Source organism: Haplochromis burtoni, unplaced genomic scaffold (assembly GCF_018398535.1).
Source record: "Haplochromis burtoni strain Fernald_Lab_line unplaced genomic scaffold, NCSU_Asbu1 Contig_50, whole genome shotgun sequence".
NCBI classification, from domain to species: Eukaryota; Metazoa; Chordata; class Actinopteri; order Cichliformes; family Cichlidae; genus Haplochromis; species Haplochromis burtoni.
This window is the reverse complement of record NW_024582411.1, coordinates 2,363,435-2,388,802: the sequence shown is the minus strand read 5'-3', so window position 1 is coordinate 2,388,802 and position 25,368 is coordinate 2,363,435. Positions and strand designations below refer to the sequence as shown.

The window sequence follows — 25,368 nt, the reverse complement described above, 5'->3', positions numbered from 1 at the left end:
CCCATCTGCCTTGTCAAAGGGGAATGGTAATTAATTGAAATCATTTCCATGTGTTAGGTTGTGTGAATCCCTCCTCAAGGTGTGTCAATGGGTCGATAGATATTTGGAGTGTATAGTGGAGTCAGGTGATAAGAACTCCAGTCATACTGTGCTAAATGACTGCCAAAGCTCCATAAAACCAATTCAAGGGCAGATGAGTTTGAGGGCAACAAGTAACAGAAAGAGAGGGGAAAAGGCATTGTCCCCAGCGGACTGTATTCTGACAGCAGACGATGGTCACTATCCACAGAAATTGCAGTGTTTTGGATCATTCAAGGCTGGGCACATATTTCATTTTCCACTCTTTTTTTCCTTCTGATTAAAAGGTTGTTTGTGAGAACCCAAGAGTCTCCTTGGAGGTGGCATCCGCCTGCTTGACTGAATGCGGGGCATTTCACCGAGCTCTGTGCACAAGAGAAGGGAGCTTATCCAAATGCAGAGGCTTGCCTGTCTGCCTGCCAAAGAGAGATGTGGCTTTAAGAGGGCCATACATGGCATTGATTAGTTTTACTGAGCGGTTATGCAGAGACCAATAAATTAAATATGAATAAATTAAAAATGTACTCTAGCAGAAAATTGCTTGGAAAACAACCACCTCCCCATTAAAATATGTATAGTAATGCCTTTTATGTGAAGTAACTTGGGATTAGATATCACTGTAAATTAACACACCATCCAACCGTAGTGAAGAACTTTTCACTTTTAACAAGGACTTATAAAAGAGGTATTTACTCCAGTGTGTTCAGTAATTAATTTGATATTCAAATGAGCTTACAGTATGCATTATAATTGCAAATATCCCAAATAAGAGTAGTTTTAAAAAGGGGGTAGTGTCAACAAAGATTGATGAGGCATGCTTTGAAATTGCCATCTGTTTCAAATGTTTACTTGACGCCGGCACTTCCCTCCCCTCTTCTTCTGTGGAAATAGAGGCATCATGGCATCCTCCCGCCATCCGGGCCATATGTATCTGTTATTTTACGAGGGGAGGTACGCTGCGGTGTAATACAGCCGCATCTCCGCACACATCGCAAACACTGAAGGGGATCGAGAACATCGGCATGTGTGATGAGCTCCCGCAGATAACGTCTCTGCAACATTTCCATGACATTGTAGCTGTGTTCCCTCATTACCACAATGTCATAGCAGCATTGTGAGGATGTTGGGTTGGGGTGAGGATGGAAGGGTATGTGTGTGTGTGTGTGTGTTGGGGAGTGGGGGGGGTCAGCAGCAGGTATCGGGCTTCTGCAGATGAGCTGATTAATTAAAGGGAGCTCTATTAAGGTTATTGAAATGAACCCTCCCCTCCTCTCCTGGAGCAACTCCCTCTACACTCCTCAATGGAGAAAGGTGGATGAAGAAGGGGGTGGGGAGGGGTTTTTGAAGAATCCTTGCCTCTTTTGACATTAGCCAGCGTGCACACGTCACACAACTACTCGCCACAAGTGCCTCTTATGCACCCCACCTTTGCAGGAGTGACACTGTTTCCCCCCCCAAAAAAATGGGGCTTCAGAGTTTTAATCCCTCCAGCCCATCAACCCACCCACTCTTACTTCCATCTGTCGGGAGCACTGCTGGAGGGAAAAGGGGTGGGGGAGGATTGGAGGGAATGAGGGGGGGCATGGGGCGCATCCCTCGTTCCATCCCGACGAATTTTCTAATTTCCTTTGCTTCCATGCTTTGTCCCAAATTCACGCCCCTAACCTATCCACCATACAGCCTCTCATTCTTTCCCCTCCTCTCCCACCTCTGTGCTCTGTTGTTTTGGCAAAAGGAGTGAAACTGGAGGCTGCTGTTTGCTTGAAACACCATGACAGTGTTTTAACAACATCTGACTTTAGCAACATAGTTATGACTCTTCCATGTGTCCTTCATGAGTTTCACTCTGTTAGAATTTGTCCCAACCAGAGACACATATAAGCACTCCTATATCTTGCTGTACGTCAAATATCCACACCCCACTGCTGTCCTCTTTTTCTCAACTTATCACCACAATCATAAGGCAGAACCCAAAAGGAAGTATGTCTGAACATTTTATTTATTTTTCCTCTATGGACCACGCAGATATAAGCATACAACATATTAATTAGTGCCACATCACATGGGTGTCACAGTTTTAATGGGCAGTGGCTCAAGCAATCAATTCTAATTACAGAGCTTCATGCACAAAACTAGGTAGCTTCAGGGACGACACCCTGTGTCAGATTAACTTCAGGGAATTATTTCAGAATCAATTCAACAACTCACTACCAGCTACCATCTGCTGTTCAAAGCAGTGAGTAAACAAAAATCATGTTTTCAGGAATCACCCAGTCCTTTTGGCAAGCAGCTTTAATCAAAAATAATTCACATCTCATTTGCATATCTACTCACTATGTTAGGGAACATCACCTGAGATTACTGTAGAATGTCTGCCTGGATAAAATTTGACTTAAAAAAAAAAAGAGTCCACTCATTCAAGAAAAAGTGCAAACTACATTTACACATACACACTAAAACACAGAGCCTGTGCATGAAAACGGGGCCCCATTGTTGGCACTCATTCACTTCAAGATGCAAATGGGTGGATTTGAAATTCACCCTCTGTGTGTTATGCTTGGATACTTTAATGTTGTATCTATGCTGGGGATTATTCTCTCTGCAGCGGAAAAACCTGTGCTTGAATGGCAGTGCCCTCAAAGTAGCTCCTACTGCTTTCAATGGCCTCCAAACGAGATTAGACCCGTGGCTGCCCCCAGTCCCAATCCTCTGCATTCAGATGGAGCGTAACCAGCCTGTGTGACAGTTTTTCTGTTTTGACACTGAGAGGGTGCAGTCACTGCATATCGGACGTTTTGGAATTGAGAGGTCAGAACAGAAAGAAAGAAAATCCCTATTGCTCACTCTTTTTTTTGTTTGTTGTTTTTTAAATAATATCCAGTAATCTGCACGAGTGTTTTCTCTCCTATTTATAAAGCAACTAACCTAAAAGAAAAGTGACAAATTAAAAAAAAAAAAAAAAGACAAAAATTTATACCTAGTTTACAACAACTAAAATGAAGACTTAGGGAAGAGAGAGATGTCAAGATAAAACATCAAAATCTTACCTAACCTTGTTGTTGCTGTAAGCTAAAAGTATCAGTGTTACACATCAGACTCATTCAGGCTCCACATTTGGCAGCAACTATAGAAATGCATGAGTCTTTATGTTAGCTGTTTGATGTTCTAAAACAATTGGCTATTTAATTAATACAAATAATTTCTCCAGGAGTTTCTCCCCATGTGGGAGATTATCTCAGACGGAGTCTCTTTCTTTTGGCACACGGCAGTCCTGAAGCTGAAACTGAAGCTGAATCAGCTGCAGTGGTTTTCGGCCTCTTTGTACTATTTTCACAGTTATGTGACACTGTGTTTGCTGCTTAGTGTCCGGCCATCACAAAAAGGCTGCACCATTCCTAGTATTTACATTCACATTACTGTTAAATAAGAGATCTCAATTAAATAACAGAATGAAAAACAAAACAATAAATGTATGTCCAACACAGCCACAAAAGGCCAGGTTTGTTTTTGTTTTTCTCTCTCTTCATGTTTTATAATGGGATATGGCTCATTTTTTTAGTTTTATTCTAAATGGTTTTCAGTCTTGGAGCTAGCTGGTGGTTTGCAGGGACCAGTTGTACTTTACTGGGGGTAGAAAGTCTCTGGTCGTCTGCCTTACTTGGGTTTGGGGGATTGTTTCTGTCCTGAACTGAGGTCCTTCTTGTCTGTAGGCCTACGCTGCTTTGCACTCGGCTGTGTGGAGAGTTTAACAAGAGCATGAGACTGCAGGCATAAGACTCATATTAATCTTACATAACAGAATTAACTATGACATCCATATAAAAAAAACAGCTGCATGGCTACACCTTTATTAACATCTTCTAACATCTTTAAGAGGTGAATCTGGCACCATCTAGTGGTAGTTAAACATGAAAGCCAATATACAGAAATTTAGCTATAAAGAAAACCTTTTTTTTTTTTATCCAAACGGTAAATCAGTAGACATTTGTAAACTGACATTTTAGATTAGACATGTATGCTGCTGAAAATACACACTAAAGAAAACTTTAAATTAACCAAAAAACATAGGATGTAGGAGGTTCAACAGACCTGTGTGGTTGCTGGCTGTGCTGGGGTGTCAGAACTGTTTATTTGTTTGTCCTGCTGAAGACTGCCACTGCTTTCTTTAGTCTTTATTCCACCGTCCTACGATAACCACAGGGAAAACACGAAACATGGACTTCATGACCACACATAATGGCCTATAAAGAGGTAGTTTAAAGGAAAATTCAGGTTTGTCTTGTTTCATTTTAAACCTTTGACACACACACACACACACACACACACACACACACACACACACACACACACACAGACTCAATTTATGTGAATTATTAGCAGTATTAATTGCTAACAGGAATAAAAAGAAATCAAGACACTGACGACATTACAGTAACTTTTAAAACTGTGTATGAGTGCTTCTAAAATGTTTTTATATTTAAAAGAAAACTTTTAAGGAACCAGGGAAATTTTTTTGGGTGGGAAATCAGAGTAAAGCAAGCATGTGACAAACACATCACACCAGCCATTATGATATAATACAGATGAAATCTAACAACTCTGTAACTCTGTTGTGCTGATCATAAACCTACAGCGATGACTCAAGATAAAACCCAATAATTGCCAAAAGGGGAAAGTGGGGTGTTTAATAGTGAGTGATACAAAACCTACATTAATCACATATAGCACTTAAGTAGATAATAAGAGACCTTAAGAAACACACATTTGGGGTCCTAAAACACATACATAGGCAAGTAATGTGAAAATGTTGAGAGAGCTGTGCTAAAGAGAAACACATTACCAGTTTAGTGGATGTGGAAGATATGTCAGAGCTGCTGTGTCTCATGCAGTTGCTGTTAGTTTCTGCTGAAAATGCCGGGTGGACCGGGACTGAGTCCAGGTTTGCCTCAGAAGTGATGAAGGGTGAAACTTCTGAAGTCTTATTTCCTGTTTTGGAAGTTTTTTAGCAACATCTACATTAGGTAGATTCACATGCCTTTGGTTTATCACTGTCATCTGTTTCTTTATAGTCTATGCTAAATGAAAACAAATGCCTCACATTTAAATATTACATTACTAAGTCAATATCACTGCCTTGGCCTTATTTGGCAACTTTTCCAGATCCATTTATACTGTGACCTGCATGTCTGCTCAATTATATATCAGGAGAACTCGAATATAGTAATCAGCATATTAAACTACAGCTTATCAAATGATAGCAACAGTACTAATAAAGTGATCAAATCAAAATCAAAATGATCAAGTGATGACTTGGAAGATTTAATTTAATCTTCATTATTACTTTCTTCCTGCTCCAGGTACTGACGCATCATCTCCAGCACATTGGGTGGTACAACAGGCATAGTAGAGTCACCCTGTTTGACAAAGCGCACTGTAAGAGCTCTTCATGCGACTTATCTGAAGTTCATGAATGCTGAAAGTGCCTTACTGTAATCCAGGGGTTCTCTAGTAGCTGATTAGCAGACATTCGGTATGCGGGGTCCACCTTCAGTAGGCAAGTCAAAAGATTTTTAGCTGTTGAGACAGACTCAAGATGATCAGTGAGTGTTCGTAATACCAACCTGCCCAGTAAAACTGCACATATGAAGCATTTGCGCTGCTACTTTATATTACCATAAGAATGTGATTAAGATCATGAAGTGTTACCTGCATCACTGACTGAGGCCCAGATGGGTTGAGAAAATTTGACTCCAGTGTTCATTATCTTCTTAAGTAGGTTTTTCCTTGTTTTGGAGACAAATGGAGGTTCTCCACACAGTCTACAGGGACACATACCTCAGACATGTGCACTCATGAATCGTGTACATGTATAAAAATAGTACGTGTGCGCCTACTTACAACATATACATAATGACTCCTATGCTCCACACGTCGCACCACTGGGTATAACCTCGACCGCTCATCATTTCAGGGGCTGGCAACAACACAAATGCACAAATGTATGACTTGGTCTGCATGAGCTACAGAAATTTGTGGTGGAAAACCACTTTGTTAAATGATGTTTTTTTGCACCAGCAGTGCTGCTGAGCCCCATTTCAATAAGTTAACACTATAATAATGTGTGTGTTATGTTTTGTCACCATATTTGCAAGGACACATACACATGCAAGCTGAGTGACACACAAGGTGAAAGTGCAAAACCACAGTTAGAGGTAGTAATGAGCCATAAAAGTTAGAGATGAATACATAAAGGTGGAGGAGGCTCATCTTTTGAATATATTATTATATATTTTTAATATATAATGATTTATATCTTTTGTAATGTATTTTAAATTATATGCTGGATCTACAAAACATCCTTTGTGCAACCATGAAACACTCCAGAGACATATTTATATGCTGAGAAAGTAACAAAATGACAGAAGGAATTTGCAGGCATATAGCCCAGCACATAATTGAACAATTATACCAAACAGGTGCTAATGAATCAAATCATTAACGTGGCTAAACCAAAACCATTAACTGTAACAGAAACAGCTGTGTAGGAAGGATTAAAGTGGCTGATACCCTGACATAATAAAAAGGTAAGGATTCTGAAACAGTGACAGTTCGAGCTAAAAATCTTTAACCGTGAAACAAAATGAGCCTCAGCAGGAAGACAGAAGGTGGTCAGCCTGCAATGCTTGGTCTCTCACAGGCCAACATTTTGTGGCAAACAGGTTTTTCTGGACGTGTAGTCCAAGATCATCTGTAGAACCACACAGAAACGGTTACGGTTCAAAACAAAGAGGCAAGCCAAGGAAATAGAGTGCAGCAAACAATTGATGCATTAAGTTAACATTACAATCTGAGGATTTTCCAGCATTGCCGTCATGGAAGACTTCCAGCCAAATAGCCAATCCTCTGATGTAAAGACAAAGCCAAGTTAACTCACGTATGCAGAAAAACACGAGATGTGGGGTGCAGAAATGGAAGAGCAGGTGCTTTGGGACAAGTCATAACCTGAAATATTTGGCTCCAAGAGGAGGCAGTTTAGTCGTCTGAGTGTTAACAAGGACCTGAGAAGTCCTGGCATTAAACATCATCAAGAATAAATTTAATTTGTCCCAGACTGAGTACCTCAAACGTACAACCAAAGTTCTAAAGATAAAAATTCTCCTAATATCTTTGATAATAAAAGGAATGAAGGGACACAATCCCAGAAAACGCTGATCTTAGTATCACAGAGTAAGTCAAGGATTACCAAAGAGAAAGTGGCAGCTGAGGAAGCATAAATTCACTGAAAGACTGGCAATAACTTTATTCCAACTTTTACAAACAGTTAAAGTGAAAATCTGCCTGTAGAAGAATCGGTACTTTTTAAAGGCATAGGGACACCACAGTTTGTATCCCGTTAAGTTAAAAGATAAATATTACTTTTGAAAGCATGACCACTTTACTGGTTTTTTCACAAGGACTAATAGCTTTTACACTGCATTGTAGATATAAGTATATAATAGCATATTTAGTCATAACATTTAACAATATACTTTTTATATAAAAACAAAAACAGCATTTTACAGTCCATTTATGAATTTTGCGGTCTGTATTTAAACTTAAAAATGTCATAAAAATACTTTGGCGCCCTCAGTGGTAGAATCAAAAACAGGAGTGATCTCTGCTACTCTGTTCATCCGCACTGTCATCGTGTTGGTCAACTAGCATGCTGCAGAAGATCCAAATATCTTACCCATATAGATAAGGGTCCCACAGGCGTGTGTCATTATGTTTTCGATCCCGACACCACCTGTCTTCACCGATAATCCAAAGTCTGCCACCTAGGTGGAGAACAGCACTTAGGAAAAAGGTGTCACAAATAAACATGATTCAGTCATGCTGACAAAATCCATATTAGATTCTTTGTTAAAGGTGCTTCAGTAAGGAGCTAGGCAAGTAACATCAATACAAGCCGACACTATACAGAATTTTTCTAGGGGAAAAAAAAAATCGCAATACTTGCAAAGTTTTAAAAAAAGAAACTACTCTGAAAAACAATTTATGCTCTGCTATGACAAAACTTTCTAACAACATGTACTATAAGTGTGTTAGTGTATGTGCAGCCAAAGACAAAGACAATCCTGGCCTTGTTTTAACTCATACACCAGGTATCTGCTTTGTCTGGCTCGCCATCAATACAAGCAACATGCTGTGCTCAGCATGTCATCTGTTTAAAGACGCAGTTTAGACTCCATTTGTAAAGGTGGACTATAAAGGAAGACCAGAGGGAGACTATCATAATGAGATAGTATTTAAAGCCTTTACTAACTATAGAGGAGACAGTGGGCGAGGAGAAGGCGCCTATTTGAGGCTTTTTCTCAGTGTGGCAGAGAATGGATAAGATGCATTTATGGAAAGCTCTCAGTTTGGTTCAACATTTTACCTTGACATCGATTTTGTCACCATCCTTATCAGGAGAATTTTTCACAAGAATGTTCTCAAGTTTCAAGTCCCTGTGTACAATATCTGTAGGATGTGAAGAAACAGGAAATTTTACACGGACATAAAAGCTTCAAATATTTTTATATATATTTACAGGATTAGGTGCTGCAATAAATATCTCAATCATTTTTTTAAAAAAATTAGAAGTAGACCAGTGGTTGCTTAATGATGAGACCAGTGATAACTATTTAACTTTTCATGAGTCATAGATAAAACATCAATCCCAACATAATTATTGTAATATTACCTGTGCAAAAAGCAAAAACAAAAATATGGCTGCATTTTGGAGGTTACCTGCATTTTCTAAGTAGTTAATGCTAGTAAAGCAGGGGGCAAATGTCCCCAAAGGGGGTTATAAATACTAACTTAACTAAGCAGATTCATGGGCTGGGCCAGTGGAACATGACAAAACCTTTATGTTAATATTTTGACTTCTTGTGTTGAATTATAAGCCAAGAATTGAAGAAGCGAACAAGAGAAAAATACATATGTAGCCTTTCATCAAGGTATAACTTTATGGTCAGTCACTAGAATAAATTACATGTTCCATACATGCTAACACAGTTATGTTTTTCCTGCTTACAGCAGACCAGCTGAAGGGCCTTGTTAACTTAGCACAGAGAGGGAAGGCAGGAGGAAAAATACAATTTGCCCTGGGCAGTCCTATTCAGTGCACTATTTGAAGCAACCAATTATACAATGCAACAGTGCTGATGGTGTGTGAAAGGTAAGTTAGAACAAATGATGTGCCCAAAACAAACACCTGAAAATGTTTTTTTTTCTTTTGTCTATTTAACATTTTTTTGGTATGGTAATTATTTTTCTTTAAAGTGCTTTCTGTCACCTGAACTCTCAATTTCTTTTTTCAGTTACGTAACAATTATACACACACTAAAACAGAAGTACCAGTTGTTAAATACACTACTTAGTTCTGCTTTTTTTCTAGTTACTTAATGAAATACTAGTGCAAAGAAATGAATTTCGAACTATAAACTACACAATATAAGGTTTGGTGCATTTAATTCCATTAAGGAATAAGAACAATAAGGAACAATACAGTTCACAGATCCACACAGCAAGCAACTACCAGTGATGCAGGAACCAGAGACCACTGCTGAGGTGAAGTGGGCAGCTTATTTGTTAAAATTTTCTCAGCTTCAAAGCGAGTGATTGAGGAGACTACCAATAAGACAGAAGCATACCACTGACTGACATATGAGGGGTAATTCATTCGAGGCAGGCAGTGGGCAATTACTTTTTCCAAGGGGCAACATGAGAAACTGGGACAGTTTTGGACAGTCGCACCAATAAGATGAACTAAACTCTGCTCAATATTAACTTTATATCTTCAGAAGCTTATTGGCGTGGCCCACCCCAACAGTCCCAGTTTCTCATGTGGCCCATGGGGAGCAATAATTGCCCACCCCTGCACTAGAGTGTTTCCTAGACAATCAGAGCCTGGTATGTCCGCTAGCGACAAGCGAATCACTTCCTGTGTGGACGCCCCTTAATGTGCCGATGGTACATTAAGGGGCGTCAGAAAAAATGTGATCTACAAATTTAAGCCAAGTTATGCAACTTGTCATTTGACAAAGAAAGGTTTCTGGAGAACTCATTCTCATTACTATCATTAATAAAAATGAAGCCGAAGAACACCACCACAAAAGGACTTTCCATGTGAAAAACTCCTGTTAATTAGTATTGTTCCCTAGTTTGTTCTACATTAGTCATTAGCCACATGAAATGATGCCTCATTACCAAGAACTGTCCTAAATTACCTCTAACCTCAGATTTTACCAAAGGGGAAACAGCATTTCCAAATAAATGGTTTAATTAAAATGTTTATTTCCTGGCAGCTGGGCATTACTGCCATTTTATCAAAATAAGACACCTTGCTACAGTGACTGAAAGCCCTAATGGCAAGGAATATCACATCATTGAGGGCAAAAACAATTTGAATACAATAATGGCATTATAGCACCAGTATAAATTAACTGAAGCACAATTCATTCAAAACACAGGCTGAACTACATTTTTGACAGTATAATTAGCATAGATTAGATCAATCTAGAAAATGACGTTACCTCTTTTATGAAGGTGCACAACAGCATCAGCTAAACTACAGATTATATCCCTCGTCTCGTCCTCTGTGAAGAACTTTTTCCGCTGCAACAGCTCCCTCAGATCACCCCCTTTGCACAGCTCAGTAACCAAATAAATCATCTAGAAACGAGAAGATAAATGCATCTTACTATACAGTCAATTTGTGTGTTCATCAGTAATATTTATGCAGAGCGGCATGCAGCAATAGACACAGTGATATGTTACATGCATTACATTCACCCACTCACTTAATTATGCTAATTTTGAGTTTGTGATTTAAAGGATAGCAACGCTTACCGTGGTCGAGCGGTAGACTGCCTCAAGATGTATTATGTGCGCATGATTCATTTGTTTGAGAAGGTTTATTTCGTTATCCACCATTTCTACTTTCGAACTTCCTGCCTAATGCAACAGAAAGTCAAATCACAGCTGGATTTGTTACCCTCCAAATATAAACTTCCCTTATTAGTGCAACTTTTTAAACACATTAAAAAACAGGCTTCCTCGAGGGATGCCAAACACACTCACCGGTGGTCTGCAAAACGTCTTAATGGCCCATTTTGTCTGTGTCTCTATGTGGGTGGCTTCATAAACAACTCCAAAGGCACCTTGACCCAATTTATTTTCAAATTTATAAATTTCCTATGGGCACAAAAATACTAGAAAACATTAATACATTTGTAATATCCATCTGTTCACCGTCAGTCATATACAGCAGAGGATTTCCCCCGAGCAGGTGTTGAAGACCTCAGGATCATTTCACTGTTGTTTTTCAAAAACATTATGTCCTAACTTAAGACCTGAATTGCAAAGTTGTGAAGCCCTCTGAAGGAAAAAAAACACACCAGTCTCTGGAGCCGCAGAATATAGTATTTTTAATCAAGTTACAAATGATTAAGTTGCTGCTGCAGTTCGCTCAATCTCAGGTCTAATTAACTTGATTGTTATCTGTGTGCACGCAAGACTGAGCACTGGCTGCTTTGGATTTAGAAAAGTGAGCAGTGAAATTAACCAATGAAGGAGGCTATACAGCAGCAAAGTGGAGTTTGGTTTTCTAATGCTGCACATAGTGTGTAAAACAGACGTCATCAAAGACTAGGCTTTACTTTGTCAGTGGGATCGTGTTACAGGATCAACATACCCTGATGTCTCCATCATTTTTCAGCCGTATATCTAGCACATTCCTCTCCGACGTGCATCTACTGGTCCGCACAGACTTCAGGTTCATATCTAGTCCACTAACATCTCCTTTTGTCATCTACAGAAGGAAGGAGAAGGCAGTCATAATCTTTCTTGAATTGGCATGCGTATAAAAAAATTCATTCTTAACTGACGAGTAGCTGTAATCCTTTGGCTAATCAATTTTTTTAAAATACTAAAATCTGTCAAATTTGTCAAATATTGGTATTACAGCAGGTTTTTCTAAAACAAATAAAAAAAGCAAAGTGATTTTTATATTGTTTTATCTTATAATCCCAACATCATAACAAGATTATTTTTCATCTTCTAGTCAGTCAAGAAAAGTAATAGCTTTCCTTCATGATCCAGTTTGCCATCATTCCTAATCATTACAGCCCAATCAATCCTTGGCAACCATGTTTCTAAACCCTAAGGCATTACATGTGTCATGGTAAGAAGGCTTAAAAATAAGGAAATGCTGAGAGACACATAAATATTCTCCAACACAAGAAATTATCACTGCTAGTTTCAAGCAAGTGTCAACGATTACGTTTATTTTTTAAGCTTCAGCTACTAATGCTGTAGACATTTTTAAAAGTTTTCTAATGACTTTAATTCCAAAAGTCTGGTGTTCAAATAGTGTACAGAATTACTAAAACTTTACTTCTCCCAGTCTAAGTTGTCGCCTTTTTTTCTGGTTTATGGTTTATGACCAAACTCTTGTCTCTGTCTGAGCCCATATTCACTTTAAGCACAATTTACCCAGCTTGAAAAACAGTCTCTAAAGCCAAATTAAATGTAAAGCAATTATCAAGTGATGACTGGGAGCGATGAAGTGGATCCACCACACGCACAGCAATTAATTATTAACAAGGAAGTGGTGTCTTTAACCTCTTCACTCTGATGCATTATTTTAGCCCTGACAGGGCTCTCATAACAGGCCTGTCTCTCCCATTTTCTCCTGTCTATTTTCCAATCAAAATGATTGTGACAGCCTCTGGAAATTCCAGTCACCTCAATCATAGCTCATTTGTGGAGACAGCAGCATGTGATGAGTGTATCACTGAGGACTTGAGGAGACTGGAGGAGGGTCTCAGCTCCTCAGGTATCTCCCAGACAGAGGTGACTGGTCCTTGGCCCCAGATCTCTGATGCAAAGGAAATAGGATATCAAGTTCATGTTCAGGTTAGGGTGAGAGGTCTGACCTTAAAAGGGTCACAGACACAGGTCTTGAATTGCTTTAAGCCTTGTGTGCCTATCTAGAATATCTATACCTGTGATTCTAACAATTCAATTGAAATGCATGACTTACTTAAATCTGTTTGTTTTTTTAAACTTAAAGTCAAAAACAATTCTACTCTTCTTGTGCCCCACCACAAACCCAAACTAAGGGCCTTAAAGGAGCAAAGAAAAGAACCGAAGAGAATTAAAGTAAAGACAAGCACTGTACCGCCACCTCTCCCATCAAGATTTTTTTTAAATGTAAAACATAAATGCATCTGACAAAAGCTACAAATTGCCTCCATTGAGGAAATTCACTGAGAGGTTGTGCTCTTTAGTGAAACAGCCACTGACAACACTGAAGAATTGCTAATGGAGTGGCAAAGACATGGTCATTTAGTGGCTTGCAAAGCATGGCCACTTGTGTTTGTTGCATGACCAAATTGCTGGAAATACAATTGGGATTTGAACCACTCTGCAGTGGTGGGGAAGAAGTGTGCCCCTGTGCCACCTGTGTACCTAAAATGTTTTCCATTAAGGCTACGTCTTCCTTCCAGCTACCCCTACATCAGTACTTACAAAATGCGAAATTTTGAAACCTCCCTGAAGGCTAGACTCCTTATTTTCCTTTTCTTGACTTGATTAAGAAAGTGCTGGAGTACCACCAAAATCTATGTATGGATCTTCTTTCCAATCTCTATAGCACTGACCCAAGAAAATACACATAATTATTAACTAGAGCCAGTGAGGAAGGAATTGCAGTGATGGTACAAATAACAAGTCTGTTTTCAACCACAGACACACTGACGGGTGAGCAAACATCAGTACACCCTTTTATATTGAATTTGGTCTCATCTCCAGGTTCAGGAGGTAGTAATTAGAGCCCCAGGTCAAGCCCCTACTTGTCCCACCTCTTCATCATTCTGTCAGACAGCAATTTCAGCTTATTTACATAATTAACTAAATATACAAATGTTTTCCAAATATAAGCATGCTATAACAAGCAAAGAGAAAAGACACATAAGGGTTCATTTAAAACCTTTTCCTACTTTTCTCTACTTAAAACAGCTCTTCTTTCATTTATTCATGATCATGTACATGTAGTTTTTCTAACCCATCAGTGTCAATCATATGAAGCAAGGACTCTGCTGAACATAAAAAGCAAGAATAGCCCCTTGCTGTGGGAAATGATATACATAATGGTTTTTGTGATCTTATAGACTAAACAACAGATTTAGTTATCTATTAACTGTAGTCAGTCAATACTGGAAATAGTTGGTATAGATTAGCTGCAGCATACTAAAGGTTGATGAGATTGCATGTAAGTGAAAAATGTTGGTAAGCACACAGAAAAACACTTAGCCCTCTCTGTTTGCCCAGACCAATAACATATTACACATTTCAATTATTGTTTGAGGCCTTTAGAAGTTCATGTTTCTTTAATTGCATAAACTGTAGGAATAAGTTGGACTCAAGCTCTGCGGGACTGCCTCTAGCTGTAACGAGCAGCTGCTTAAATATCGCCTGAAAATCAAACAAAAACAAAATCTTCCTAACTGCAATTAAAATGTACACTGCCATCCGTTTTGCTCGGGCCCCAATATTACATTTTACTCATGTGAAACTTAATCATTTATTGACAGCTTGGCTTTGATGACAAATGATAAACTTCACAGTCCTAATGAAGCGTGGAATTACATTACCTGATGAGGCAAGAAATTGCATGTTTAGAATGCGAATATCCCATCTACTAAGTTATGGAGTGAATCCTAATATTATGCAGAGATAATCAAAGCTTCTGGTCTAAATGCACTACACCAACAACATTAAGCCATTAAAGCACACACCAGACTAACTAAAGAGCAGTAAAATTACACTGTACCTGGCAGCTGATGGACAACAAGACTGACAAATAAAATGGAGGTGCAACTAAGTTGCTGCTCCCTCACTGCAAACAAGAAATGCATGCAGCTTTCCTATAAACAAATCATTTTAAAGCCGCCCCCCCCCCCCCCCCCAAAAAAAAAAATCCTGCTGTGTTCAATGGTCATGTTTGATAAGTGTCTATTGGCAAGAAAACACGCTTTGCCAAAAGGAAGCAAAAGATCAAATTCTGCCATTTGCTCAGGGCTCTCCACATGTTGCTAGGAGATAAGGGCCAACAAATTCAAATTTTCTCATTGGTTTAATCCTGGTTAAAGCTAATCTCTGCCCTTGCTGGGTTCAGCCTTGGGAAGCTAGGGTGGCAGACGTGTAGGAAAATGTAGGCCAGTGCAGAAACAAGAACACCTCAAATTTACATCGATGAGAAGCCGGAGAAAAGTCACATTCATATTGGAATACACAAATGGCCCCACCTGTCAAATACTAATGTCATAACAGCTTCTACAGTATTCATCTGTTTTTTAAAAAAAAAAAGAAGCAGTGGGCCTCTTTATGGCCAAATAAAGTTTTAGGACACTTAAAACTACTCCCTTTTACACAGACTGTTTCACATAAGTCAATATGACAACAATAGTACACAAGTGTTATTAATCACATCATTTAAAGCTTTTCTTATTAGTAGCATCTATGTTTCATGTCACCTGCTAAAAAAGTGCTAGCATTTAAATTGTTGTTTGGCCGATTAGAATTCAGCAGGTCATTTACATGGATAATGCCGAGTAGAAACTGCAAAGTGACTTTATATATCCAGCTAAAAAAAGAAGTCTTTTTTAAAGAGAGATCTGACCAAAAGGGCAGCAGAAATTTCAACAAATATAACATAAAAGTTCTATAAAGATATTTTAAGCAGCCCTTGATACTTACAAAACATGGCATTTCGTTATTTTATATGGAACCCATTCATAAATGCTGTTTACTACTACTAATTACCAATATAAGCAGACATTAGACATTTTAAAAAAACACACAGAAACGTCTGTAATCACTTTTTGGCACACAATACTATTTCATGTCAAAATGGCTGCAGTTAAAAGGGAATGCCGGGTGGTTTAAAATAAGAGGACAATGTTAAGAGCCAAGAAACATAGTCACTATAACCGCACGAAACACGCATTCAACATCGACTACTCTAAAGTATTGAATAACCGGGTCATTAAAATGAATGTTAAATTATTGTCCTGCTCGGTGTGTAACCTCTGTCATTATACTGCCAGTTAATCTAACACAGAGCCTCAATCCTAACACTTGACGCTTGTAACCAAATGTGCTAGTTAGATAATAACGATATCTAGTTGAAATCTACAATAACAATAATTATAATAATAATAATAACTGTGATATCCCAGAAACGGCAGGGAGACATTCGGTATCTAGTAATGTAAAAAATCAGCTACTCCTCGCATGAAAACAGCGCAGAAAGCTTTAAAAAAAAGTGACTTTTTTAATAAGGTAACGTCTCCCACGGTTACACGTTGTCATGGCAACGAAACGTGAGGTTGCAAAAACGTTTCCTCTTGAGAAGACAGCGTTAAATAAAGGTGACCCCACTCATACACGCACGGCTGTACCGTGTGTACAGTGTTGCGGCTGTAAAATTCACCAAAAGTTTCTTACCTGTTGGAATGAGACATTTTTCATTCAGCAGGTTGGGCTTCACGCGAAAACTTTTTTTTTTTTTGGCGAACGACTACGGGAAGCCAAGAGGGACAGAAAGGGAGTTAAAACTCCACTGAGTCAAGAGCGAATGCTTCAGGGGCTAGTAGTATTTTTTTTTTTTTTTTTTACCTGATGCTTAAAGAGAACCCTATTAACAAGGAACCTGACAGAACAAAAGAACAATTCATACCCGGATATTTAAGCATAAGGAGACATGTTTTTTCTTTGCGGCATCTTGAATTTTTCTTGGTTCTTAGTCTCCATCTAGTGGACACATGGAGAGCTTGTCTGGTGAGTTTGAGTTTTAGATTCATTTTGGAATAATTATTCAGGGATGGGCAATTAATGTTTCCCAGGATGCCTGGAACTGGAACTGGTTATAGAGGGCCGCACCAATAGGCTCATAAAGAAATAAAATTGAGCAGAACTGAGTTCGGTGTATTGGTGTGGCCCCTTGGGAAAATGATCTCACATTATGTTTATCATTTTAGATAAGTAAGAAAACATTTATATTAATTATTGTTTAGAGTAAGATCCTAAAAGACACAAGTGGTGAGTAAAGCAAACTTTAGACAGACTTCTTTTTCTTACACTCTGAGACTTGTTAACTCAGTCAGATGTTAACACGAGCACAACAACCTGACACTAGTGCAGCCTTGCAACCACAATGTGGTTTCTACACTAATATATAGAGCCAGAGTTCCTGTCACATCAGAAAAAAAGAAAGATCTACTCCAAACTCAGAGCTACAGTCATGTTTTATTTTTTGACATTTCCTTTGGTGTCTGTTGATTTTCATTTGACTCTTTTAAATGTTATTTGAAGGTTGTTTGTTTGTGTTAATTTCCTTTTACACTGAAATCACAAATGGCTTCGTGAGACTCATAATTTGTAGTTGTGCTGGATCCAGGTTCACCCATTTTATCTTGCATTTAGAAATATAAGAATGTTGATGTAATGCAGCTATTTTCTACCCACAGAAATCATGTATTTGAGAGGATATCGCTACAAGAAGTTAGAAAATAATAGTGTGTATACCCCTAACATCCAGCTGTAATACAAATCAAGATAGGGAATCATAGTTCTATCACATACTGTTCCTGTTTGGAAATAATAATTAAAAATGTAAATTTTACTGAATTTTAACAAACTAATTTAACAACTACATTTAAAATGTCATTTGAAATGTTTGAATAAAGCTGGTATTCTGAAATGCTTAGCAGATTAGTTCCACATATCTGGTGATGAGTGCAAAAGGCTTGAAGTATCCAATAAGCAGTTTTGTGTGGTAACATGTAATTAGTAACCACTGACTTCCTTCGTTAGGCAGACTTCTGCCTTTTATCTAAGGCATTATTGATCATTTTGGCCATGGACTTGGAGCCACTGTATTCTCTACAGTCTACACAGTGCTTAAGGACCATCACATGATAAATGAGCTTTGTAAAAAGCTTGGATATCTCCAACTAATTCTCTGCTCCAAACACCTCCTGGAAGTGGCAGCACTCTTTCTGAGCTTGTGCATATCTGCTGAGCGGTCCTGCTCGCTGCTCACTAAGAAGACTGGAACGCCCATAAATGTGCCACGGAAGAATAAAGCAGTTGCACAGTAACCAGCAACCCAAGCACTTAAGGTGACTGAGTAAGTCCACATTCACAGTTTTGTTTTATTTTTTTACTGCCTCTATGATGTTTAAAATGTGTAATATACTGAACTGCTGCAAACCTACAAAATAATTCAGTAAAATAAAATCCCCAGTATGTTTACTTTATCCATTTACAATTTACATAAACATGCAAGGAAGCACACAGAGGTTATTTGATTTACCCAGTTAATGGAATGCTTTAAGATCCAGTGTGAGTCAGAAGTGTCTTCATCCCTGTGCTCCTGCTCAGATTTACTCTTTCTGGCCACAAACATAAGTGAACTTTGTGCAGGGAATCTCCAAATCAGTGTGTTGGAATGCAGACCATAGCTGACATGATACCACATGGATCCTCACACTGATGGGCTGATTTAAGAAATGGGGCTCATTAGTTCATGAAAGTAAGTCATCCAGCTCAGCTTCAGTAACAGCTAACACCAACAACTACATGTATGGTCACTGACCCAGTGCTGCTTTCCCCTTGGGCCTCAATGATCTGCCACAGGGCACTCTTGGCATACAGGAAGGACATTTGGTCACTTCACAGGCTCCCTCAGGATACACCTGCAGCTTCCTCTTTGACACATCAAAGATCAAATGCAGTATATCATCTACCAACTGATCAGACTACAAAAACGATGAATTTTTAGAAGCATGGATTTCTTTATTGTCCACAAACTGCAAAAATTGTGAAAATTGCTGAGAAACTCGGTAAATCATTTGGCAAAGTGACTGAATGAAAACTGTCTCCCGGTGACCATTGTTTTATAGTATAATCTAGAACAAAAACAAGTCGAAAAATATGAGTGTTTGTTTTAAAAGTAATCAAATCTTAGCCAGTAGCATAAATACAAGTGGAGGGTGAAGCAAAGTAAATGAAAAAGCTCTCTGAGAGGCAGTGAACACAGCATGATGCCAGCTTAGTCAAATTATGGAACAAAGATTACTATATTTACTGTGCATGGTTTCTCAGAGAGGGCAAACAAGCTAATTAATTTAGGCCAGAAGAGAAGAAGATTGAAATTTTATACCCTTCTGCAAACCATCATTCTATTACAGCCTGTAAGATAAACACTGAGTGGTGGTAAAATGTGCACATCGCTGATTCCAAACCCATATGAAACAGACTGTAAAGGAGGTTTTCTTGAGTCACATTAAACTGATATAGTGTATTTCGTTTAGGGCCAACAGAAACAATAAGGAAAACCCATGAGAGTCATATATTATATATCTTTGTATGCTATAACAATATTACTGGTTTAATGAGTATATCAACATAACGACAATGGAAGCACACTCTCCAATAAAATGTTGGAGAATCACCGCAGAACAGCTGGGGAGAATACGATGGTAAAAGAAAGGGAGTCAGTATTTCCCTGCTTCACAAGGCCTGTGACTCTAAATGTGGCACGGTTGTTGGAAAATTGTTGCCTGTTCTAATGAGTCAAACTTCTGCTGTGACGGTTGAGTCAGAAGCAACATGAAAGCATGCGTCTGTCCTGTCTTAAAAAGTGTGAGGACACACTTTGGCCATCTTAGAACTAGTTTTAAACAGCACATCATACATGGGTATTGTTGCTGACCATGTATAGTGTATACATCTATTAAAGTCTGCTTCCAGCTGGATAACACACCATCTCACATAGCTTAACTCAAATCAAGCTGGTTTCTTGAATATAACAGTGGGTACACCGTGCTCAAGTGGCCTCCACAGTTGCCATACTTCAGTCCAATAGAGTACCTTTGGGATGTGGTGCATCGAGAGATTTGCATCATGGACGTGCAGCTGACAAATGAGCAGCAACTGCATGATGCTGTCATGTCAGCCTGGACCAACATCTCTGAGGAATGTTTGAGCATTTTTAACAGTATGATATCTCATTATAAAGCAAAAAGAAGAAGAAGAAGAAGAAGTAGAAGAAATAGCTCAATGCTTACTAACTGTTTCCTATTCTTTTTCTAGAATAGAATGACAGCAGCTGTTTTTGTGGTCAAAAACATGAATGTCATTTCTTGTTAGCTGAAGGTGAGACTCTTTCTGTTAATTCCAGAGAGGGCTAAATAATTCTCACATCACTGTGCTCTAAAGTATTTAGAGTATTTATATTTCATTACATACATTTAATCTGTGATGGGAAGCATAGCAGATAGATTAGATAAATGCACAAACATGTAGTAATTTTCCAGAAAAGAAAGGTTACGATTGGTGTTTGCTCATCTGCTTTTCCAGCCCCGTTGTTCCTCAGCGGAGCCAACTTGATGATGTTACAAGAGCTAAGTGAGCTGTTAAAACTGTCCCTCTTCCTCTCTCCAGTGTACACAGCCTATCACTGTGCCAGCTGCTCAGACTTGCTGTGAGTTGTCTCGCAAACACCGGTGTCCCCTGTGAAAACTCAGCGAAAATCTCTACCACTCTTCAGTTAGTGCTAAAATTTAAGGATTTGGCAGAAAAGTCACGCAACACAATACTGACAAGCAGCCTAAAACCAAGGCAGGACATTTATACCTCTAAGATTATTATGCACAACAGATGATTTGATAAATGTGCTTGTGTCACACAATAAAACCACATCTAATTATGCTTCATCCCATTCAGAAACATCTATCATCACCTTTCGTGAAGCGCCTTTTTACCCCTTACCCCACTTTGTGAACACATTACCTCAACGAGGTGATGTAGGATTTTCACATTAATACCATAGGTGCTACTAAAAAGCTCACACCAGTTCAAATCTCAGTGACCTCGACCTTAAGTTTTCCAAAACTCTTGTCAATGCACATACAGACACATCAGGGGAAGCTTAGAGTTCGATTTCTTACCCAAGGATACTTCAGCATGAGGAGAAGGAGTCGAGAACTGATCGACCTTATTTTCCAATTGGTACGCAACTCACTCTGCCAAGTGAGCTACCACCACCCTTAAAATGCATCGCCCGGGAATCGAACCCAGCTCGCAAGAATGGGAATCTTGCATGATACCACTACACCAGCGATGCTCGAGATGCACCAACCTTAAAGACTCCTTAAGGTGGATGTGAGGTCTGTGCAATTGTCAGCTCTGAATTTCAGAGTTCTCATAAACAGAATCTATGGCTAACACACACACAGGCACGTTACCAAGACTATAAAATACCGGCAGATGTTTCCAGGTGTAACGTGCCAGTTAACCTCAGCAAGGCACACAATTTAGATCCCCTCTCTGCCCCCTGCAGCACTAAAAGACTCCAAACTTCCCTGCGTCACTTTCCAGCTCGTGTTTTTCTCTCACTGCATTTCTGTCTGCCCTTTTCATTGTTCACCAAAGGTCACAGAAGTGTCTCATTATTATCATGTGATGTTTTACGTGAAGACTGAAGACTGAAAGGTCACAAGCCTTGTTCACAAATAAAACATAGCAAGAGGCCTCCTGACCAAAATAGTGTACATATAACAATTATTGCTGTGTGTGTGTGTTGGTTAAAAATAAAAAAACCAGACTGATCTCGAGAGGAGGATAAGCAGTGTAATGTAAAAACAGAACTTTCTTCTTTGTTCTTAAAGCACAGGCTTTTTGCAGCAAACTACAAAAGTCACAGAAGTCAAACTGCAACTTGCACCAAGAGGGGGGTTGTTATTTTATTTTTACAACGCTAACACTTTAATGCATCACCAGGGGGCTTCTGTTAAATGTCCTTCTCTCTCCAGGAAACCCTTAAAATCCCTACGATGAATCTCGCCTTCCATTGTCTGATTAAAACTAAAACAAATATCCTGATGCAGAAAATCCTATGTTAAGTGAATTCTATGACACTTAGAACTCGTGAACTTCTACTTTTAAATATGAGGATTGTTTTGTTTTGAACTTTTTTAAATGTTTTTTTTTCACATGCAATTAAAACATCGCAACTTTTTTTCTCCACAGTTTGTGTGACGCGAGGCAGGAGCCAGCAATGTCTCCTGGGCCACGTTGAAGGGTTACATCACGTCTGTGCTGCCGAAAGAGTCCAGCAAGTTACTTCTCCCTCTCTCTTTTTAATGCTCTCCAGACAATCAGATTCATTATTACATGCTATGTGTTCTGATGGTGTTCTGTTTGAAGTGGCCATGAAAGAGCCTTTTAAGAACCGTGCAGACTAGGTGGGTGGTGCTGTCTGCATGACTCACTTCTACATACATCAGGGCAAAGAAGCGATGGGTTTTAAGAAGCATTTCATTACGTAAAACTAAAAGATAAAACTTCAAATGATGCATGCTAACTGATTTATGACTCGGGAATATTCAAAACAAATGTGAAAAGAAACTCGTAAAACTCATGGTGATGTGCATTTTGCCCTGCTCGCAGGCTTCCAGGAGCTACTAACCTTTAGACTGATTGCTTTCTTACATTTGACAGATTGAACTGAAGGTTTGGGTTACAATCATAGGTACAGGCCGATGATAGTGGCTGCTTTGAAAAAAAAAAAAACTACTTCAGAGCAAAAAGACTGTCAAATCTCAAGGAAACAAGTGTGACTAATTACACAATTTTTAGTTCTTTAGTCTCATCTGATTAATTCTTAAAACTTCTGTCCGCTCACAAAAAAATCTCTCTCTACTTTATGTTGCATCAAAGCAGTTTGAGAGATTATTCAACCAAATATATTTTTTTAAATGTCACGAAGGTTTTAGAAGTAATAAAAGAGTCTTTTCTGAATATTTTTGCAGTTTCGGCTGTGTAATTCTGAGCACTCTTACCACCCTTCCACACACCATTAATGAAGCTATAAAACACCCATAACCTCGGACGGTATGTGACATGGCAGTGACAGGATTTTGATATAAAGTTAACATTGCTTCGTTTTGATCCAGCATTTAACCTGCTTTGCAGTTTGTAATATGTCCCTGTATACGTCTTTTCTCCCCATTCCCCTTCCTTACGAACCACTTCTTGACAGTCACCCTTCCACTGAGACTGTTTCAGATGAGACAGGTCTCGTGTCTGGATTTCTTCTAAACAACACGGCTTTCATCTGCTGTAGATTTTTTTCCCCTCCACTTTCCCATTTTTTGGAAATCACCTTGCTGTTGCTTTTTTATGCCTTTTAAATTGCGTTATTTTTTGCTTTTATAGCTCAAACTAAATAAAATTAGGGGGAAATGTGTTTTTCTGACAGGCTGCTAGTAACAAAGTGCTTAAATATACAATTTAAATGGGTTTTTTTGTTAAGTTATCTGTTATGTGTAGACACAACACTGATTAACCCTTGAGTTAGGTGCTTTTTTATGCTTAAATGATTCATAGGTCAGTTTTAAGTGGCTTAGCAAACATGCAAAATGAGGAGAAAAGCGGCCAGTGTCCAAAAAAAGAACTATTTCTCAAGACCACCATAAAAGTTACAAGAAAGTCAGGCTCCTTGGAAGCAAAATATAAAGAAATGACAGGGGACTCCAGACTTTTCTGCAGTACTGTATCTTGAATAAGAATGCTAACATGCTTTTTTTCATGAATGCTTTTTATTGATATTAATATTTGTGCATTTATAATTACAGTTACAAAAAAGGAAAAAAGACAACATTTCTCTTGAAACAGTGACAGCAACTATGGCAGTTTTCCCTTACGCCTATTAGATCTACTGATGTCAAAAGGAATAGCATTACATATACTATACATTCGCTACTTTTGTACATCCATCGCCATGAGTCACACAAAGCGTATATTAAGCTGCAGGAACCAAGTACAGCATAGTTAAAAACAGGAAATGCGCTACAGCGTTTTTTTTTTATAAAATTATGCATTTCCTTTCGACAGTAATTCTCTACACACAGCAGCAAGTACATTTTTATACTCATCAGTAATCAAAGATAACAACACCTTAGACTTTCAGTAAGCCTGAGACATCCCGATAAGAGAAGAGTGGAAGATTTTGCTCCAAGAGAAATAATTTGCAATATACATACACAAACTTATCTGTTAGCTAAATGTGAAATTTTACATTTCATGAACTGTTTGCTCCAGATATTAAATTCTCCAATAATAAAAATGCCCCGGTGAGCTCTAACAGTGCTTACGGTGCCCACGATCTCTCACATCCTGTCTTCCTCTAATCTAAACAATTTGCTGCTGCTTTTCAAAAAAAGCTACTGACACACATAATTATAACAATGATCAAACCTATGTTAATTGCCTGCAATCATTCATATAGTAAAATAAAAGTTTATACAGTGACACGTGTATAAATGATTTGGAAACTCGTGAATATGGTAAGTACAGAATTTACCGACAAAGTTTCAGAGTACTGCGTATAATCAGGGCTATGATGACCTGAAAAAGTCCACTTAATAAAGATGCAAAGTGCGATTAATAAGCATCCAACTACAGCATCCTCTGTACAAAAAAGCATGTGATGAAAGATATATAAGGTATTTTATGTTAGCAGAAAATAGCAAGCAGTGCAGTGTATCAGGAACATATGCTTAGCCGGCAAAATATGACATGATAAAGGAAGTATTACAGCATCACCTCACTACATGGCTGTAGAAGCAACAAACCGAGATCCACAGAGGTATGACTGCGTAACCTATACAATGTGACCATCACTTATTTCCATTTTCGCACTCAGCCCCTCCGATGAGTTGCATGGATAATAATGACTCCTGCATTAGTTACTACTCTCAATCCTATTTTCGCATGTTTAGCTGCCATCAGATGGCAGTACTGTCATATCACTGCAAACCACAAGGTTGGCTTGCTTTTAGAAACACTGGTGCATTCCCTCTGGCTGCTAAATGAAAAAAAAACAGCATATTTATAAACAGAAATAACATGTTTTCTGCCATGGTTGCGCACTATTAAGCTCTAATTAGAAATGATGCCTCCTCGACTTGAGAGACTGCCTCCTCTTCCTCTTCCTGTGGCACTGCTCTCTTCTCTCTGGCCAAGGGAACCCGCTCTCAGTGGTCCTGTAAGCCTCGTCGTACTCATCGCTGTCTGAATCCACCTCAGCCATGGGGAAGACTCTGCCTGGGAAAACTTCCTTCAGGTTGGAGGTGAAGAAGGCCTCGAGGCTGCGGCCTGCTTGGGCCACCTCAGAGTCAGGCTGCAATG

The 25,368-nt window shown here is 38.8% G+C and overlaps 2 protein-coding genes and 1 non-coding gene across 7 annotated transcripts in view; all 3 read right to left on the bottom strand.

Annotated features, from left to right (window-relative positions):
- Positions 1-635: 635 nt before the first annotated feature.
- On the bottom strand, positions 636-16,724 carry stk33 (serine/threonine kinase 33). 3 transcript variants are annotated; one of them, XM_005936508.2, is made up of 15 exons: positions 16,618-16,724; positions 12,853-12,985; positions 11,801-11,917; positions 11,188-11,301; positions 10,957-11,061; positions 10,641-10,779; positions 8,498-8,580; positions 7,808-7,895; positions 5,977-6,052; positions 5,785-5,897; positions 5,567-5,652; positions 5,420-5,492; positions 4,919-5,064; positions 4,168-4,263; positions 1,271-3,810 (listed from the first exon to the last, which is right to left on the bottom strand). In XM_005936508.2, exons 2-15 carry the CDS (start codon positions 12,859-12,861, stop codon positions 3,733-3,735), a joined length of 1,323 nt encoding a protein of 440 aa, XP_005936570.1. In that variant the 5' UTR covers positions 12,862-12,985; positions 16,618-16,724; the 3' UTR covers positions 1,271-3,732. The 3 variants fall into 3 exon arrangements, with proteins under 3 accessions (XP_005936571.1, XP_005936569.1, XP_005936570.1); XM_005936507.3 differs by lacking the exon at positions 12,853-12,985 and having other exon boundaries at positions 1,267-3,810; positions 16,618-16,693; XM_005936509.3 differs by lacking the exons at positions 10,957-11,061; positions 11,188-11,301; positions 12,853-12,985 and having other exon boundaries at positions 636-3,810; positions 16,618-16,694.
- Positions 16,725-21,230: 4,506 nt separating this feature from the next.
- trnag-ccc lies at positions 21,231-21,301 on the bottom strand. Its single transcript has one exon. It is a non-coding gene; the product is annotated as a tRNA-Gly (tRNA).
- Positions 21,302-23,574: 2,273 nt separating this feature from the next.
- trim66 (tripartite motif containing 66) overlaps positions 23,575-25,368 on the bottom strand; it is an 18,505-nt gene continuing 16,711 nt past the window's right edge. For 2 of the 3 annotated variants that reach the window (XM_005936510.3, XM_042220564.1), the window contains one exon: positions 23,575-25,360. In XM_005936510.3, the coding sequence (XP_005936572.2) occupies positions 25,124-25,360 (237 nt within the window). In that variant the 3' untranslated portion in view covers positions 23,575-25,123. The remainder of the gene's footprint in view (positions 25,361-25,368) is intronic. The other variant, XM_005936511.3, reaches the window with a different exon arrangement.

Excerpts from the sequence above, each read along its gene's own strand:
- stk33 (XM_005936507.3), bottom strand. The coding sequence starts at position 16,641 with ATGAAAAATGTCTCATTCCAACAG. Across the intron at positions 10,780-10,956 it reads CAGTCTACCGCTCGACCACG|ATGATTTATTTGGTTACTGA; the intron begins GTAAGCGTTGCT and ends TCTCGTTTCTAG. Across the intron at positions 8,581-10,640 it reads TGTGCACCTTCATAAAAGAG|ATATTGTACACAGGGACTTG; the intron begins GTAACGTCATTT and ends CACATCCTACAG.